The sequence below is a fragment of the Vombatus ursinus genome, unplaced genomic scaffold (assembly GCF_900497805.2).
Source record: "Vombatus ursinus unplaced genomic scaffold, bare-nosed wombat genome assembly UNPS02014906.1, whole genome shotgun sequence".
NCBI lineage: Eukaryota > Metazoa > Chordata > Mammalia > Diprotodontia > Vombatidae > Vombatus > Vombatus ursinus.
Window position 1 is genome coordinate 165,034 of NW_020954684.1, and position 19,376 is coordinate 184,409.

A 19,376-nucleotide genomic window follows, 5' to 3' on the forward strand; every position below is an offset into this window, starting at 1 on the left:
AAGTTAGAGATATATAAGAGAATCACTTCTATTATTATTAGCAGGTTCTTTTAGGTAACTAGGCAGATAACTAACAAAAGATGAATAGGGAAAGGCTTGGTTCCTGTGAAAAAGTATGATGTAAAAGTAGATAGAGTGCCAGGCATGGAGTCAGGAAGACTTATCTTCTTGAGTTCAAATCTGGCCTCAGACACTTACTAGCTTTGTGACTCTGGGCAAGTCACCTAACCCTGTTTGCCTCAGTTTCCTCATCTGTAAAATGAGCTGGAGAAAGAAATGGCAAACCACTCCAGTATCTATGCCAATAAAACTGCAAATGGGGTCACAAAGAGTCTGACAAGACTGAACAGCCAACAAACAGCCAAGGGGCATGAGATCTCCCTAATTTTTTTGATCCTGTGCCCAGTCCCATTAGTAAAACATGTTTTGAACAAACACCCCAAAATGTATGTATTTTAAAGTTATATGCCTGAATTTACTCTATGAACATATGCATTATGAAACACATACAAAAATAGGAATTTGAAAAGGATGAGTGCCCATTGGGTAGAACCTACAGAGAGGCATATTTAGACTATATAGTAAGGGAAATTCTTCTGACCATTGAAAATCTCTAAAAGAGGAATTGCAGAGGTTGAAAAGGATGAGATAAAGATGAAATAACGTTTTGAAATTTAAAAAATTTTTACAGTACCAAAAAACTTTGTATGCTTATTCTCAGTGCAATGAGAGCATTCTGCTTGAATATACTTTCTTATTTTCAAAAAATTCCCTGTGTATGTCCTATGTGAACCTGTATATAATAATTTGGTTAGTAATTTATTATGGGATCAGTATAGTTAGCCAAACAAGTGAATTTCTTTTTAAATATGTTTTTTCTAGAAAGATACACAATAAATAGTGAACATAATAGCTTTTAGTTTAGAGTCACATTTCTTTGTGTAAGTATTCACTATTTACAATGCAAATATGAGCAAAAGTAAATTTTCTCTGATTGCAACCCAGGAAAACATTTTCAATATAAATCCATTCCTATTTATGTGGTTCGGCTCTTTGGATACTATAGTTGTGTTTTTGAATGAGTGTGAGAAACAGTCAAGAAGCCAATTTGGCTGAACTTTTGAGTGTAAGAAGCCAGAAAGTAACATATAAGTCTGGAAAAGTGGACTAGGGCCAGATTGTGAAAGATTTTAAATGTCAAAGAAAGGAGTTTATATTTGATTGTAGAGGCAGTATGAAAACCCTGGAGTTTATTAACTAGGGAGGTGACAGTGGTCCAACCTGCATTTGGGGAAATCACTGTCAGGTCTATGGAGAAAAAATTGGAATGGGAAGAGACGTAAGTAAGGATACCAATTAGGAGATCATTGCAGTAAGTCAGGTAAGACTGGGGTGAAGGAGGGATCAGAAGAAAAATCTGAACTAGGGCTTTGTTTGAGTGGATAGACAGAAAAGGATTTCAGAGATGTTGTAGATGTGTTCCATAGAAATGACAGGATTTGGCAAGTTTGGCTACGTAGGGTAAGAGGAAAAGTCAAGGATGATAATGAGGTTGCAAACTCAGGTGATACCCTTCACAGAAACAGGGGTGAATCTGGACAGAAAGATAATGAGTTCTGTTTTTGGACATTTTTTTTTTTTTTAGGCAGTTGGGGTTAAGTGATTTGCCCAGGGTCACACAGCTAGTACATGTCAAGTGTTTGGTCTGAGGCCAGATTTGAACTCAGGTCCTCCTGATTTCAGGGCCGGTGCTGTATCCACTGTGTAGCTGCCCCTGTTTTTGTACATTTTTGAGCTGTCTGTTGGACATCCATTTAGTATTGCCTATTCAGTAAGTGGAGAGAGAATAGGGCTGAAAATATAGATCTGGGAGTCCTCTGAGAGTTAATAAAAGAGTGTAGAGAGAAAAGAGGCCCAGAGCCTTGGGGTTCATCCATAGTTATTGGGTATGACACGGATGGTGATTTGGCAAAAGTGTAGAAGGAGCAGTCAGACAGTTAGGAGAAAAATAGAGAGAGCCATGAAAATTCAGAGAGGGGAAAGTATGGAGGAGATGGTGGTCAGTAATGCCAAATACTGCAATCAGAAGGATTAGGTTGAGAAGAGAGAGACCATTAGATTTGGCAGTTAAGAGTGGAAAGAACACTTTCAATTGAGTGATGATGTTGGAAGCCAGATTACAGAGAATTAAAAAGAGTAAAAGGAAAGGAAGAGATTGAGCTTTTTCTAGGAGTTTAGTTAGGAAAGGAGAAAAGGCATAGGATGATAATTATTGTGGATAATAGGTTCCAGTAAAGTTTTTTAAGGATGGGAGAGATATGGTCATGTTTGGAAGTAGCCAAAAAGAATCAGCTGATAGGGAGAAATTAAAGTTTAGGAAAAGATGAGAATGGGTTCAGTCTGCTGAAGAAGGCAGGAGGGAATGGGATTGAGGGTAAACATAGAGAAGTCGGCTTTGGTGAGAAAGGTTATCTCGTTTTCAGCGTCTGGAGCAAAGGAAAAATGAGGGGGGACGATAACAAGGGGTTAAAAGATAAGGAGGTTGTCAAGTGGTAGAAAAGGAAGTTTTGGTAAATAACCATGAGGCAAAGACCTTAGGCAAGGTAGAAGAGGAGGTGCTTTTGAAAGCTTGAAGAGAGAAGAGGCTTGGAAAAACCATTGTGGAGAGTGGGATAGAGAATCAGTTGAAGAGTAGTAAAAAGGTTGCCTTGTTACAGTGAGGATCCAGTTGAGGAAAAAAAAATAAAGTAAATTTGTGGTGGATCCAGGCAACGTAGTTGCAGTTGGTTGAAGGAACTAAAGATGTTTAACCTGGAGATGAAAAGACGGTTTCTCTTCAAGAATTTAAAAGAGGGCTTTGTCTTCTTCTGCTTGTCCCCAGAGGGAGAAGTAGGAGCATTGGGTAGAAGCTACAGAGAGATATATTTAGACTGCATGTAAGGGAAATTCTTCTAACCATTGAAACTGTCTAAAAGAGGAATTGCAGAAATTGTGGAAGTGATCACTTATCAGAGATACAGAGGAGATTCCTATTCAGTTAGGGGTGTGAATAGATAGGCTTTTGAATCCCTTCTAATATTGAGATTCTGTGATTGTGTCCAACAAAAAGTATTACACCATGTCAGCCAGTAAGCATTTGTTAGGTACTTCTGTGCCAGACACAGTGCTATGTGCTGTGGAAGAAAGGCAAAAGACAGTCCCTTCTCTCCAGGAGCTTACAGTCTAACAGGGGAGGCAATACAAAAACAACTATATACAGACAAGAAGTTTGTAGGATAAATTGGGAATATTCAATAAAGGCACAAGCATTAAAGGGCATCAGGAAAGGCTTCTTGAAGAAAATATGTTTTAGCTAGAACTTAAATGAAGCCAGGGCAACCAGGAGGTATAGGGAACAGCCAGTGAATATTCCCAGAGTTAGAAGATGGAGTGTTTTGTTCAAGAAGCAACAGGGAGGCCAGTGTCACAAGATTTAAGTTTATGGTGGGGAGTAATGTATAAGAAGACTGGAAAGATAGGAGGATGGCAGGTTGTGGAGGGTTTTGAGTAACAAACAGATGATTTTATATTTGATCCTGGAGGTGATAGGAAGCCACTAGACTTTATTGACTGGGGAGGGGTTGGGTAAGATGGTGAGGTGGTTAAGACATGGTCACATCTGTACTTTAGTTAGAATAGTTTGATAGTGGAGTGGAGGATGGTTTGGAGTACGGGGAGAGATCTGAGGCAGGGAGACCAACCAGCAGGCTACTGCAATAGTCCAGGCATGAAGTGATGAGGCGTTCCAGGGTGATGACAGTGTCAGAGGAGAGAAGGGGTTTTATACAAGAGAGAAAGTTATGAAAAGTGAGAGAGTGAGGAGTAGAGCATGACACAGTTGAGAGACTAGGTAGAAGGTAGCGTCCTCAATGGTAATAGTGAATTTTGGAAGTGGGGAATAATTAGGGTAGGAAAAATGAGTTGAGTTTTGCACATGTTGAGTTTATGATGTCTACAGGACATCTAGTTTGAGATGTTGCAGTTGGAGAAGGGAGTCTGAAGATTAGGAAGAGGTTAGGGTTGGCCAAGTAGATCTGAGAATCATCAGCATAGATATAAAAATTGAAACCTTTGGAACTGATGAGATCACCAAGTGAAAAATACACAATCTTGCTAAGGTCTAAATGGAATTAAAGAAATTGGTTATATGTAAAACTCCTTTTGGTGTAGGAAGAGACTTTAGGCAAAGAGACCAATTAGGAGGCCATTGCAGTATCCTAGATAAGCGGTGATGAGGTATCTGAAGTAGGGTATTTTGTGAGTGAACAGAAAGGAAAAGATTCTAGAAATGTTGTGTAGATAGAAATGACAAAATTTGGCAGCTCTTTGGACATGTGGGGTTTAGTGAAAGTGAGGAGTCAAGATTGTTAAGTCAAAGATACAATAAGGTTGTAAATCTGGGTAACTGGAAGGAGGGTAACGCCCTTCACAGAAACAGGGATTTGGAGATAGAAGCAGGTTCCAAAGAGACCCAGTGATGGTGAATATAGAGGGGCAAGGGCCAAATGATTCTCTGACTTGTTAGAATAATAAAATCCGAGAATCAGAAGGGAAGAGCTTACCTAGGTCAATTCCTCTGCCAACCAAGTGTTCATCTAAGCACTACTTGAATATATGCAGTGACTCACTGCCTCCATAGGTAGTCCGTTCCATTTTTAAACATCTCTAATTAATCCTTTGACCAGGGTGGTGAGAGAATAAGTAAGATAGGCGTAGTTCTATGAAAATTCTAAATAAACTGTGGAGATTGCTTCCTTAGCCAGTCTTTGACAGCATGGCACTTTGTTGTTTCATAAGGCAAGGTTATAAATTTCTTGACCTATTGACCTTGTTCTTATTAAAATTAGAATATCAGCCTTTGACCAGAAAATAGAAGGTTCCTTCCCTATGATTCACACATTATCCAGAACCCTCTGGTTTTCTCTGGAATTCTTAATTAGGATTATAACCATCTCAGCAGTAACTTTCAAACACCAACATTTTAGTTAATATATTTCAACCTATTCTTCCCCATATTCATATAACCCACATTCATACTGACCAACTTTTAAAGGAGAAAGGGAATATTGAGGCAGAGAATAAAATTTTTTGGAAAGAAAATATATCTGATTTTTGGTTCTTTGAAACTACTGCCTTTATCACATAATTTTGCCCTTCTCTTATGATCCTAGTAGGTACTCCACATGACAAGTATTCTAGTTTTCGAATATACCCTTACCTCTCAGGTATGTCTAGGTAAGGGCTTTTGCCCTGTGGGTCAAAATGATATGTACATCTTCCCTAATTCTCATTGGGAATTGATGCACAAGTCACTATAGCTATGTAAAGGTAAAAGTAAAAGCCCAGAGTGGTTGTCATTTGCAAGGGTTGGTTGAACTTATACTAACATCTGTCTAGATGCTGTATATCTTTAGACACAGAACAAAGATCACAAGGTCTTAATGACCTTATAAGTTGATTACTTTGCCTTTTCAGGCTAATTTTTGGTGGAGAGAATGTTATTGCTGTCCTCTGCCTCTTGTTTTCTGTAGAGTGGAACTATGAAGTTTCATTCTACATCAATAGTAGTAAGCATTTATTGAGTTGGGCTTGTACCCAACATAGAATCACAGAATTTCAGATTTGTTAGGAACCTTAGAAATCATCTGTTTCACCCTGTATTGAGCATGAATCTTTAAATAATTATCCAACTGCCAAAAGAACTCTAGTAATGAGAACTCATTACCTTTTGAGGCTGTCCATTCTACCTTTTTGAGAGTTTTGGACAGTGTTAGGCCCTCTGACATATATAAGAGAAGCGTAAGACATGATTGCTACTTCATGAAATTTTTAGTCTCATTGAAAGAAAAGAGATAAGCATGTGAAACAACTAGAAAATAGTTCATTCAGTCAGTTTTGAATAAGCACCTACTAAGTTTGTTGGCACTGTGCCAGTCCACTTGAGAAATATGAGGTAAAATGTGTGCCCTTTAGGAGTATATATTTAGAGAAGCAAAAGAACAACAAACACAAAAGTAGTTAAGTAATAATAAAAGGCAGTGTGATTCAGTATTAGAATAAGTGATACAGATAATTAGGAATTCAGAGAAGGAGAAAATCAGCATGGGTAGCAGAATGGCACCAGATAGAGGATGGGAATTGAAGTTGGCTGAAGGACAAGTGGGATGTGGATAGAGGGTAGACATTCCAGGTCAGGGAGGAAACAACATAAACAAAAAGGGGTAGGCAAGAATGAGGATAGAGGACTTTGAGGACATTGATGAGGCTAGACCATTCTAGTAGAAAGTATTAAATAGTAATGGGAGACAGGGTTAGATAAGTAGGGTGGGGACAGATATGAATTCAGAGCAATGTAAACATTGGCAATTGTGGGGTGACTGTTTTCCTGTGACCCTATCTCCTCTAGCTGGCAGAGAGTGACTTCGCTCCCACATTCCGACTGCTCACAGTGTTTGCTTATGGGACATATGCAGACTATCTAGGTAAGCAGAGGGTCTGGGTGATAGGATGGGGGCTATGGAGGGAGAGGGGGACAGAAAAGCATAGTATTTCTTGGGAATATCCTGATGGAAATACGTTTCTAGGTCACTGCTCAGTGTCAAACTCCTAGGGAACATTTATATATTATTTTGTATTCTAGGTTTTTGCGTATGCATTATCCTTTCGTAGACTTTAAGTAACTTGGTGGCAGAAATGTTATCTTATCTAAACTGTATCTCACCCAGTGCCCAGCACAATTCTTTGCATGAAGTAGGTATTTAATAAAAGTTTGCTGAATTCAATTGAATTTGTTGACTAAGTGCATTAGGGGCCAGAACCTAGACTGACATTAGAAACTCAGGGCTTGGGCAATGGAAGATGGGGATTAGGGCCTTTCTTCAGTTCTGACATATGAAATCCCCATTCATAAGACCTGAGTTACAGCCCCAGCACTTCCTAACACTGCTAACAGTGTTTTTCCTAGCTTTGTGACTATAGGCAAGTCAACTTCCCTGATCATCGATTTCATCTATAAAATATAATAATAATATTTGTACTCTTCATAAGTAATAGTTGTGAGGATCAGATGAGAAGCATATGCTTTATTTTTTTTAAATTTAATTTAATTTAATTTTCAGTTCCAAATTCTTTCCCTCTTACCCACCTATTGAGAAGGCAAGAAAAACAAAATCATACACACATACATATACCCATATGCATATATGCATATATACTCATATACATACAAATACACACAACACACATATATTATATATGTATAGTTATGTAGAACAAATATCCTCATAATAAATCTAAAAAATCAAGAGAAATCAAGAAGTAGAAGAAAATATGCTTTGATCAGCACTCTTCAGTCCATCAGTTTTCTATCTGAAGGTAGATAATACATTTCATAATGATTCCTGTGGAGTTATGATTGGTCACTGTATTGATCAGAATTACTAAGTTTTTCAAATTGATTATCTTGTCATATTGCTCTTACTGTATAAATTGTTCTCTTGGTTCTGCTCACTTCTCTTTTCATTAGTTCATATAAGTCTTCCCAAGTTTTTGTGAACCCATCCCTTTCATCTTTTCTTACAGCATAATCGTATTCCATCACATTTATTTTTGTCTATGCTTATTTCTTAAATTTTTTTCTTGCCATATTGCCATAGCCAGCCTTGCTGATTCAAAAAACTCTGGCTTATCCTCATTACAAATAATGCTTACTCTTGGTTTTAAATAGATACTTCTTGTCATTTTAGGGACTGTCTCAGTTATTCCTGTGCTTTCTACTATTTTAACAGGAATGGGTGTTGTATTTTGTTAAAGGCTTTTTTTGCATTTATTGAAATAATCATGATTTTGTTAATAATATGGGCAATTATGCTTATAGTTTTCTTAATACTGAACCAGCCTTGCATTCTTGGTATAAATCTAGCCTGGTTATAGTGAATGATCTTAGTGATATTGCTGTAATTCCCTAGCTATTGTTTGATTTAAAATTTTTGCATCAATACTAATTAGGGAAATTGCTTTTCTTTCTCTGTTTTAACTCTGCCTGGTTTAGGAATCAAGACCATATTTATGTCATGAAAAGAATTTGGTAGGACTCCTTTACCTGTTTTTTCAAATAGTTTATGTAGTTTTGGAATTAATTATTCTTTAAATGTTTGGTAGAGTTCACTTGTAAATACATATGATCATGGTTTTGTTTTTTTTTCCCTTAGGGTGTTCATTTGTGGCTTTTTCAATTTCTTTTTCTGAGATAAAGTTATTTAAGTATTCTATTTCCTGTCTGGTTAATCTGGGCAGTTTATATTTTCCTAAATATTTATCCATTTCATTTAGATTGTCAGTTTTATTGGCATATAGTTGGGTGAAATAGCTCCTAATAATTGCTTTTATTTCATCTTCATTGATTGTGAATTTACCTTTTTCATTTTTAGAACTGATAATTTGGTTTTCTTCTTTAAAAAAAATCAAATTAGCCACTGGTTTGTCTGTTTTATTTATTTATTTATTTTTAAAAGCTTCTAGATTTAATTATTAATTCAATGATTTGTTTAAACTCAATTTTGTCAATGTCTCCTTTGATTTTCAGGATTTCTATTTAGGTATTTAATTGAGCATTTTTAATTTGTTGTTTTTCAATTTTTTTAGTTGCGTGCCCAATGTATCAATTTTCTCTTTTTCTTTTTTATTGATATAAGTGTTTAAAGATATAAAATTTCCCCTCAATACTGCTTTAGCTGCATTCCGAGAATTTTGGTATACTGTCTCATTGTTGTTATCTTTAGTGAAATTATTTATTGTTTCTATGATTTGTTCTTTGACCTAATCCATATTTTAGGATTAAGTTATATAGTTTCCAGTTACTTTTTAATCTATGCTTCAATCTATGCCTTTTAAAAAATATTATTCTTATTTAATATGCAAACTAAAAGCACCAGAAACTGATCTAGTCATCAAGTCAATAGCTCAAGCACTTTAAGAACAACAAAAAAACAGTTTTTTGTACATCAGAGCCAGTGAGACCTTCAGCTGGTACCTCACAAGCTGGAGACCTCAAGACTGACAGGAGTGAACTTGCTGGTCAGGGACTTGGGTAGAATTCAAATGTCCCTGATTCCTCAGCTGCACAAAGAGATTGACTCCAGCACCCCAAAAGGCTGGATGGTGGGAAGGCAAAGGGGGCTGGGTGGTATCACATTCCTTCATGCAATAGTGCTGGGGGAAGCCAATTGGAAGCCAATTGCAAGCCTGCTCTCTCTTCACCCCTTACCTAATGCAGATAAGGGAGCAGCAAGCTGGCTAAATAAAAACATTATTGAGAATAATTTTTATTACATTATAGTCAGAAAAACATGCATTTAATATTTCTGCTTTTTTTGCATTTGTTTGTGAGGTTTTTAATGCCCTATTGCATGGTTTAGTTTTGCAAACATCGTATGCATAGCTGAGAATAGGTATACTCCTTTCTATTTCCATTCAGTCTTCTTCAGAGAAGACTCATAACTAACTTTTCTAAAATTCTGTTCATTTCCTTAGCTTCTTTCTTGTTTATTTTATGGTTAGATTTATCTGGGTTTGAGAGGGGTAAATTGAGGTTCCCCACTATTATAATTTTACTGTCTGTTGCCTCTTGTGATTTATTTAATTTTTCCTTTAATAATTTAGATGCTTTACTATTTTATGCATGTATGTGAAGTATGGTATTAACTTATTGTCTGTGGTACCTTTTAGCAAAATGTAGTTTCCCTATCACTCTTTTTTAAAATTTTTAAATTATTTATTTTTAGTTTTCAACATTCACTTCCATAGGCTTTTGAGTTTTAAATTTTCTCTTCTTCCTTCTCTTCCCCCCTCCTCAAGATGGCATGCAATCTGATATAGGCTGTACATATACATTCTTATTAAACATACTTTCACATTAATCATGTTGTAAAGAAGAATTAGAACGAATGGGAGGAACCATGAGAAAGAAGAAACAAAACAAAGCAAAAAAAGAGCAAATATCATGCTTCAATCTGTATTCAGACTCCATAGTTCTTTCTCTGAATGTGGGATAGCATTTTCCGTCATGAGTCTTTTGGAGTTGTCTTAGGTCCTTGTATGGCTGAGAATAGCTAAGTCTACCAAAGTTAGTCATCTCACAATGTGGCTGTTACTGTGTACAATGTTCTCCTGGTTCTGCTTACTTCACTCAGCATCAGTTCATATAAATCTTTCCAGGTTTTTCTGAGGTCTGCCTGCTCATCATTTCTTATAGCATAATAGTATTCTATTACATTCCTATACCATAACTTGTTCAGCCATTCCCCAGTTGATGGGTGTCCCTTCAATTTCCAATTCTTGGCCACCACAAAAAAGAGCTGCTATAAATATTTTTGTACATGTGGGTCCTTTTCCCATTTTTATGGTCTCTTTGGGATACAGCCCTAGAAGTGCTATTGCCGAGTCAAATGGTATGCACATTTTTATAACACTTTGGGCATAGTTCCACATTACTCTCCAGAATGGATTGGTTCACAACTACACTGTTTATCTCTTTTAATTAGATCTATCTTTGCTTTTGCATTATCTGAGATCATGATTGCCACTCCTGCTTTTTTATTTCAGCTGTAGCATAATAGATTTTGCTCCAGCACCTTATTTTAACTACATATGTATCTTTCTGTTTTAAGTGTATTTCTTATAAACAACATATTGTTGGATTCTTGTTTCTAATCCATTTTGCTAATGCTCTTCTGTTTTATGGGTGAGTTGGTCCCATTCACACTCACAGTTACGATTGCTAACTATTTTCCTCCATTCTATACTCTTATGTTTATCCTTCTCTCTTTCTTTTTTTATAACTGTGTCACCTCTCTGAATCTTTTTTGCTTCTGACTGCTGCCTTCCTTAATCTACCTTCCCTTTTATTCTCCATCTCTTTCTCTTAACTGTTTTGCCTCCTATTTCCCTGTTGAGCAAGGTGAATTTCTGTACCCAACTATATGTGTATGTGTATTCTTCTCTCCTTGAATCAGTTTAGACTAGCTATCTGCCCAACAGCCACTGCCACTGTATAAACTCTTCCTTGTGCACCATATTTGTAGAAATGGTTTTCCCCATTCTTCCTCTCCCTTTCTATCTCTTCCAGTGCATCCGCTTTCCCCATCCTTCCATTCTTCTTCTGAAATTATTCAAACATAATAGAGTCACAACCAGGCCTTCTAATTAGATTGTCTCTCAGACTTCTGGTGACGATAAAGTTCTGAGGTAGTTATATGTATCACCTTCCCATATGAAAATGTAAACAGTTTAACCTTGTTTAATTGCTTATGATTTCTCACTTATATTTATTTTTTTATATTTCTCTTGAGTCCTAAATTTGAATGTCAGATTTCTTATTTAGCTTTGGTCTTTTCATCAGGAATGTTTCAAAGTCCTCTATTTCATTAAATATCTATTCCCCCACCCCCATAGAATTAACATCGTTTTGTTGAGTAGGTTATTCTTGGTTGTAATCCTAGATCGTTTGCCTTCTGGAATATCATATTCCAACCCCTCCTTTCATTTATGGGATGGCTGCTAAATCTTGTGTGTTCCCGATTGTGGTTCTGCAGTACTTGAACTCTTTCTTTCTGGCTGCTTGCAGTATTTTCTCCCTGACCTAGGAGCTTTGATTTTGATAATAATATTTCTGGAGGTTTTTTGCCTTCTTTTTTTTTCCTTACGGGAGTGACTGGTAGATTATTTGTATTTCTACTTTGCCTTCACATTCTAACATATTTGGGCAGTTTTCCTTTATAATTTTTTTTTCCAGCCAAAGACAAGGTTTATTAGAACATCTGTCATATTGGGCAGACTCTTAAGGAATCTGAACATTAGTGAGCTAGTGGTTATATTACAAGAATCTGAGCCTTTGGCTATATTATAAGAATCTGGGCATCTTAGTGGAGACAAGATGGACCTTATATACAGAAAGACTGTGGGAGCGATCTAGGAGTGGACAAGTAGTTTGGGGTGACTGGAGAGGTCTAAGGAGATCTGGATGGGAGTGACCAGTAAGCTGGGGTGAACAGAACTCCTGGGACCTGGACCATGTGGCCAACGGAGAATGAAACCTAGCTAGGATTAAGACTGTGAAATGGCCGGGGACCATAGGGAGGTAAGACAGTGGAGGGCCAGGCTAGGTTAAGAGTAATGGAATTGGGAGTTTGGGTGTAGCCACAATGAAAGGCTAGTTGATGGGATCATAGCCTCAGGGGAATGCCAGAGATTTGGCCATGTGGGAAAGTCCAGGGTTTTTCCTTTTTGGGGTCTAGATCCTATCCTCGTCATTCCCCCCTCAAACAAATGGGACCCAAATTCTTTTGGGGTAAGGGGCAAAGGTCTTGACTTCTGAAACTGCTTCTTGTTGACAAGGGGCATAGAGCTGTCCCTGCCTCAAGGAGGTCCCAAAGAGGAGGTTGACTGGAACCGAGCACAGGCTACATCCAGGGAACAATGGGGTACATTGGTTGGTACTTGCTGTTTGCTACCAACTATAGGTGAATGGCCTGTAGTCTGGAAGACACAAATCTGACAGAAAAGACTGCAGGGTCTAGATATAAAGCAGGGATTAGATTTAGGGCCCAACTGTGAGAAGATAAAACATCTTTAGCTCTGTTTGGATTCAGATAATTCAGTTTTCCAACCATGCAGTATCAAATCCACCTCATAGCCAGACTGAGGAATAGCCAGATGGGTAACATTTCCTTTCAAAGGAACATAATGAGGAGACTGAGCCAGGAGGATTCCATCTTAGACTGAGGCTAAAAATGTCCTCTCTACTTTTCCCAATGCTCATTTCCCACCAGTATCACGTTCTCTGAGTAGCTTGTGGCATTTCTCTCAGATGGTTGATTATTGGTTATTGATGGGTTATTATGATCCATCAGACAACTCAAAATAAAATCCAATGAACTTTTGCCTCAAACAGCAAGTTTAACTAAGCACAGCTTAGGAAAAACTTTTCCAGGATTTACATCTCAAACTTAAATTTGTCCTGGTGTAAAAAGCCAATCGTTAGAGATTTCTGTATACTCCTTTATAATTTCTTGAAGTTATAGGCTACTTTTTTTGTTCAGATAGTCCAGTAATTCTTAAAATAACTCCTTTAGTCTGTTTTCCAAGTCTTTTTTTTGTATGAGATAGTTTGCATTTTCTTCATTTTTTTCAGTCTTTTGACTTTGTTTCATTTTTAAAATTTTTCATGCAGTAATTAACTTTTTGGGGGCATTTCTAGTTTTCAAGGAGTTACTTTCCTCAGTGAGTTTTTTTTCCAGATCATTTAATATTTTATTTTTTTCCAATTACAGGTAAAAACAAGTTTTAACATTCATTTTTTAAAGTTTTGAGTTCCAAATTCTGTCTCTCCCTCTCTACACCCTTTCCTGAGAAGCAGGCAATTTGATATAGGTTATACATGTTTATATGCAAAACATATTTATGTATTAGTCATGTCGTGAAAGAAAATGCAACTCCCACCCCCACCCCCCCCAAAAAAAACCACAAAAAAAAATAAAGAAAAAAATAGTATTCTTCTATTTGCATTCAGACTTCATCAGTTCTTTCTCTGCAGGGAGATAGCATTTTTCATCATAAATCCTTTGAAATTGTCTTGGATCATTGAATTGCCAAGAATAGCCAAATCATTCACAGTTGATCATTACATAATATTACTGTTACTGGGTACAATATTTTCCTGGCTCTGCTGCCTTCACTTTGTATCAGTTCAGGTAAGTCTTTCCAGGTTTTTCTGAAAGCATCTTGCTTATCATTTCTTATAGCACAATAGTCTTCCATCACAATTATTTAACAGAGCTTGTTTAGACATGCCCCAATTGATGGGCATCTCCTCAATTTCCAATTTTTTGCCATCACAAAAAGAGCTGCTATAAATATTTTTGTACATATAGGTTATAGGTTCTTTTCCCTTTTTTTTGATCTCTTTGGGATACAGACCTAGTATTGGTATTGCTGGGTCAAAGGGTATGCACAGTATTATACCCCTTTGGGCATCATTCCAATTTGATCTCCAGAATGGTTGAATTACTTCACAACTCCATCAACAGTGCATTAGTGCCCCTGTTTTCCCATATCCTTTCAATATTTGTCATTTTCCTTTTTTGTCTGATTAACCCATCTAATAGGTGTGAGGTGGTACCTCTGAGTTGCTTTAATTTGCATTTCTCTAATCAATAATGGACTTTTTTTTTCATATGACTATAGGTAGCTTTAATTTCTTCACCTGAAAACTGCCAGTTCATATCCTTTGACCATTTATCAATTGGGGAATGACTTCTATTCTTATAAATTTGACTCAGTTCTCTATATATTTGAGAAGTGAGGCTTTTATCAGAGAAATTTGCTGTAAATTCCCCTTCCTTTCCACCTCCCCCCACCCCACTCCACCCAGTTTTCGGCTTTCCTTCTAATCTTAGCTGTATTGGTTTTGTTTGTGCTAAAGCTTTTTAATTTAATGTAATAAAAATTCTCCATTTTATATTCCGTAATGCTCTCTATCTCTTATTTGGACATAAATTCTTCATTTATCCATAGATCTGGCAGGTAAACTATCCTATACACCCCTAATTTGCTTATGGTATCACCCTTTATGTTTAAATCATGTACCCATTTTGACCTTATTTTGCTGTATGGTGTGAGATGTTGATCTATACCTAGTTTCTGCCAAACTGCTGTCCAGTTTTCTTAGCAGTTTTTGTCAGATGTTGAGTTCTTATCCCCAAAGCTGAGATTTTTGTGTTTTCAAACGCTAGATTATTATGTCATTACCTACTGTGTGTTGTGTACCCAATCTATTCCACTGATCCACTTTTCTATCTCTTAATCCGTACCAGGTTATAATACAATTTGAAATCTGGTGTGACTAGACCCTTCACATTTTTTTTTTTCCATTAATTCCCTTGATATTCTTGATCTTTTGTTCTTCCAAATGAATTTTGTTATTGTTTTTTTCTAGCCTTGTAAAATAAATTTCTGGTAGTTTGGTTAGTTTGGCATTGAATAAGTAAATTAACTGAGGTAGAATTGTCATTTTTATTATATAGGCTTAGCCTACCTGTGAGCAATTAATAATTTTCCAGTTGTTTAGATATGACTTTATTTGTGTGGAAAGTATTTTGTAATTGTGTTTATATATTTCCTAGGTTTGTCTTGGCAGAATGGAATTTTTCTATCTTTTCCTGTTGGACTTTGTGGGTGATAGCTTTGTTTCTAGTGATTTTAATAGTGTTGTATTTTGTCAAAAGCTTTTTCTGCATCTATTGATATAATTATATGATTTTTGTTGTTTTTATTATTGATATGGTCAGTTATGGTTAGTTTCTCCAATACTGAACCAGCCCTGCATTCCTGGTATAAATCCTACCTGGACATCGAGTATGATCTTTGTGATATATTGTTATAATATCCTTCCTGGCATTTTATTTAATATTTTTGCCTCAATATCCTGTAGGGAAATTGATCTGTAGTTTTTTTTCTCTGTTTTTCCTCTTGCTGGTTGAGGTATCAGGACTATATTTGGGTCATAAAAGAAATTTGGTAGGACTACTTCTTTACCTATTTTTCCAAATGGTTTATATAGTATTGGAATTAACTGTTCTTTAAATGTTTGGTAGAATTCACTTGTGAATCTATCTGGTCCTGGGGATTCTTTCTCAAGGAGCTGAATGATGGCTTGTTCAATTTCTTTTTCTTAGATGGAGTTAAGTATTCTATTTCCATTTCTGTTAATCTGGGCAATTTATATTTTTGTAAATATTTTTCCATCTCACTTAGATTGTTAGAATTATTGGCATATAATTAGATCAAATAGCTCCTAATACTTGCTTTAATTTCCTCTTCATTGGTGGTGAATAATTTTTCATATTGGCAATTTGTTTTTATTCTTTCAATCAAATTAAGCAATGGTTTATCGGTTTTATTGTTTTGGTTTTTTTTTCCCCCATAAAATCAGCTCCTAGTTTTATTTATTAGTTCAATGATTTTCTTTCAGTTTTTTAAATCTCTCCTTTGATTTTCAGAATTTCCAATTTGGTGTTTAATTGAGAATTTTTAATTTGTTCTATTTCTAGTTTTCTAGCTGCATGCCCAATTAATTGATCTGCTTTTTCTCTATTTTATGGATGTAAGCATTTAGAGATATAAATTTTTCCCTAAGTACTGCTTTGGCTGTATTCCATTAATTTTGGTATGTTATTGTTATCATTCTCTCTGATGAAATTACTGATTATTTCTATGATTTGTTCTTTCACCCACTTATTCTTTAATATTATATTATTTAGTTTCCAATTAATTTTTCATCTATCTTTCCACGGCCCTTTATTGAATGTAATTTTTATTGCAGTATGATCTAAAAAGGGTGCAGTTAATATTTCTGCTTTTCTGCATTTGGTTGTGAGGTGTTTTGAGGGTTTTTTTTGGGTAGGCAATAGGGTTAAGTGACTTGCCCATGGTCATATGGCTAGTAAGTGTCAGGTGTCTGAGGCTGGATTTGAACTCAGATCCTTCTGACTCCAGGGCCTCTGTTCTATCCACTGCACCACCTAACTGCCCCTGGTTGTGAGGTTTTTAAGCCCTAATACATGGTCAGTTTTTGTGTAGGTGCCATGTACCACTAAAAAAAGGGTATATTCCTTTCTTTTCCCATTCAGTTTTCCCCAGAGGTCTGTCATATCTAATTTTTCTAAAATTCTTGTTTTATGGTTAAATTTATCTAGTTTTGAGAAGGGAAAGTTGAAGTTCCCCACTAGTATAGTTTTACTATTTCCTCCTGTAACTCATTAAAATTTTCCTTTTAGATTTTGGATGCCATGCCATTGGGTGCATATAATTTACTAAAACTATGTTATTTAATATTATTTTGTTGTCTGTGTTATCTTTTAGCAAAATGTAGTTCCTTGCTTATCTCTTAATTAGATCTAATTTTGCTTTTGCTTTGTCTGAGATCATGATTGTTATCCCTGCTTTTTTTTTAACTTGAGCTGAAACATAAAAGATTCTGCTCCAATCCCCTTAGCTTTACTCTGTGTGTGTCTTTCTGTTTCATGTGTTTCTTGTAAACAACATATTGCAGAATTCTAGTTTTTAATCAACTTTGCTATCTGCTTCCATGTTATAGGTGAGTTCATCCCATTCACATTCACAGTTATGATTACTAGCTGTATTTACTTCCATCCTATTTTTCCTTTTTTTTTTCTTCCTAACCTATTCCACAGATCCACCACTCTGTTTCTTAGCCAGTACCAAGTAATTTTGATGATTGCTACTTTATAATACAATTTAAGATCTGGAATGGCTAGGCCACCTTTGCCTGCATTTCTTTTCATTAGTTCCCTTGATATTCTGGACTTTTGTTATTCCAAATGAATCTTATTATTATTTTTTCTAGCTCTATAAAATATCTTTTTGGTAGTTTGATTGGTATGGCACTGAATAAGTAAATTAGCTTAGGTAGACTTGTCATTTTTATTATATTAGCTCAGTCTACCCATGAGCAACTGATGTTTTTCCAATTACTTAGATCTGACTTTATTTGTGTGGAAAGTGTTTTATAATTGTGTTCATATAGTTCCTGGGTTTGTTTTGGTAGGTAGACTTCTAAATATTTTATAATGTCTACAGTAACTTTAAATTGAATTTCTCTTTCTATCTTTTTTTTTAGTTTTTTTTATTAATTTATTTTGATTTATCAACAATCACTTCCATAAGCTTTTGAGTTTTAAATTTTTCTCCCCCTCCCTCTGTCTCCCTCTCCAAGATGGCACGCAATCTGATATAGGCTATACAAATACATTCCTATTAAACATATTTTCACATTAGTGATGTTGTAAGTGAGAATTATAACTAATAGGAGGAACCACCAGAAAGAGGAAACAGAACACAGCAGAAGAAAAAAAAATAGCAAATAATATGCTTTGATCTGCATTCAAACTCCTTAGTTCTTTCTTTGGATGTGGATAACATTTCCCATCATGAGGTTTTTGGAGGTGTCTTAGATCCTTGTATTGCTGAGAAGGGTTAAGTCTATCAATATTAGTCATCACACAACATGACTGTACAACGTTCTCTTGGTTCTGCTCACTTCACTCAGCATCAAACCATACAAGTCTTTCCAGGTTTTTCTAAAGTCTGCCTATTCATCATTTCTTATAGCACAATAGTATTCCATTACATTCATATATCACATTCACAGTTATGATTACTATCTGTCTTTCTCTCCAACCTTTCCCTGCCTTCCCCCCGTTTATGCTTTTCTTTCTCCTTTCTCCTTTTCCCTCCTCACTAATGTTTTGCTTTTGACCTCCGCCTCCCTCAGTCCTACCTCCCTTCTATTAGCCCCCTCCCTTTTCTTCTCCTTTACCCTTACTACTTCTTCCCTCCCTTCTATCCCCCCTCCCTTTTCTTTCCCTTTTCCCTCCTACTGCCTATAGAGCATGTTAGATTTCTATACTTATTCCCTTCTTGAGCCAAATCTGATGAGAGTAAGGTTCAATCAATGCCCATCTCCCTCCCTTCTTTCCCTCTGCTGTAACAGGTTTTTGTGCCTTTTCCTGTGATGTAATTTACCCTTGTCTGCCTCCTCCTTTCCTTTTCTCTCACTACATTTTCTTAGATCAGATTAATCTACTTACTCGGATCCATTTAATCCACTTGATTAGATTTTTTTCATCATTACATCAAAGTCAATTTATACCCTTTATGTATACCCCTTTAATATGGTGTAATAACAATACAGTTCTCAAGAGTTAAAAGTGTCATCTTCCCTTGTAGGGATGTAAACAGTTTGCCCTTATTAATAACATGCTTCTTTCTGTCCTGTTTACCTTTTTATGTCTCTCTTGAGTCTTGTATTTGAAGATCAAATTTTCTGTTGAGCTCTGGTCTTTTTATCAGGAAGGTATGGAAGTCCCCTATTTCATTGAATATCCATCTCCTCCCCTGAAAGATCATGCTCATTTTCTCTGGGTAGTTGATCCTTGGTTGTAATCCAAGCTCCTTTGCCTTACAGAATATCATATTCCATGCCCTATGGTCTTTTAATGTAGAAGCTGCAATGTCCTGTGTATCCTGACTGTGGTTCCATGATATTTAAATTGTTTCTTTCTGACTCCTTGCAGTTATTTTCTCTTTGACCTAGTAATTTTGGAATTTGGCTACTATATTCCTTGGAGTGTTCAATTTGGGATCTCTTTCAGGAAGTGATGGGTGGATTCTTTCTATGGCTATTTTACCCTCTGGTTCTAAGACATCAAGGCAGTTTTCTTTGGTGATTTCCTGAAAGATACTGTCCAGGCTCTTTTTTT

General features: G+C 36.1%; 1 protein-coding gene across 1 annotated transcript in view; it reads left to right on the forward strand.

Moving 5' to 3' along the window:
• Window positions 1–19,376, forward strand: part of COPS7A (COP9 signalosome subunit 7A) — a 28,541-nt gene that overhangs the window by 1,154 nt on the left and 8,011 nt on the right. The window contains exon 3 of the mRNA XM_027843289.1: window positions 6,446–6,521. Within this exon, the coding sequence (XP_027699090.1) occupies window positions 6,446–6,521 (76 nt within the window). The remainder of the gene's footprint in view (window positions 1–6,445; window positions 6,522–19,376) is intronic.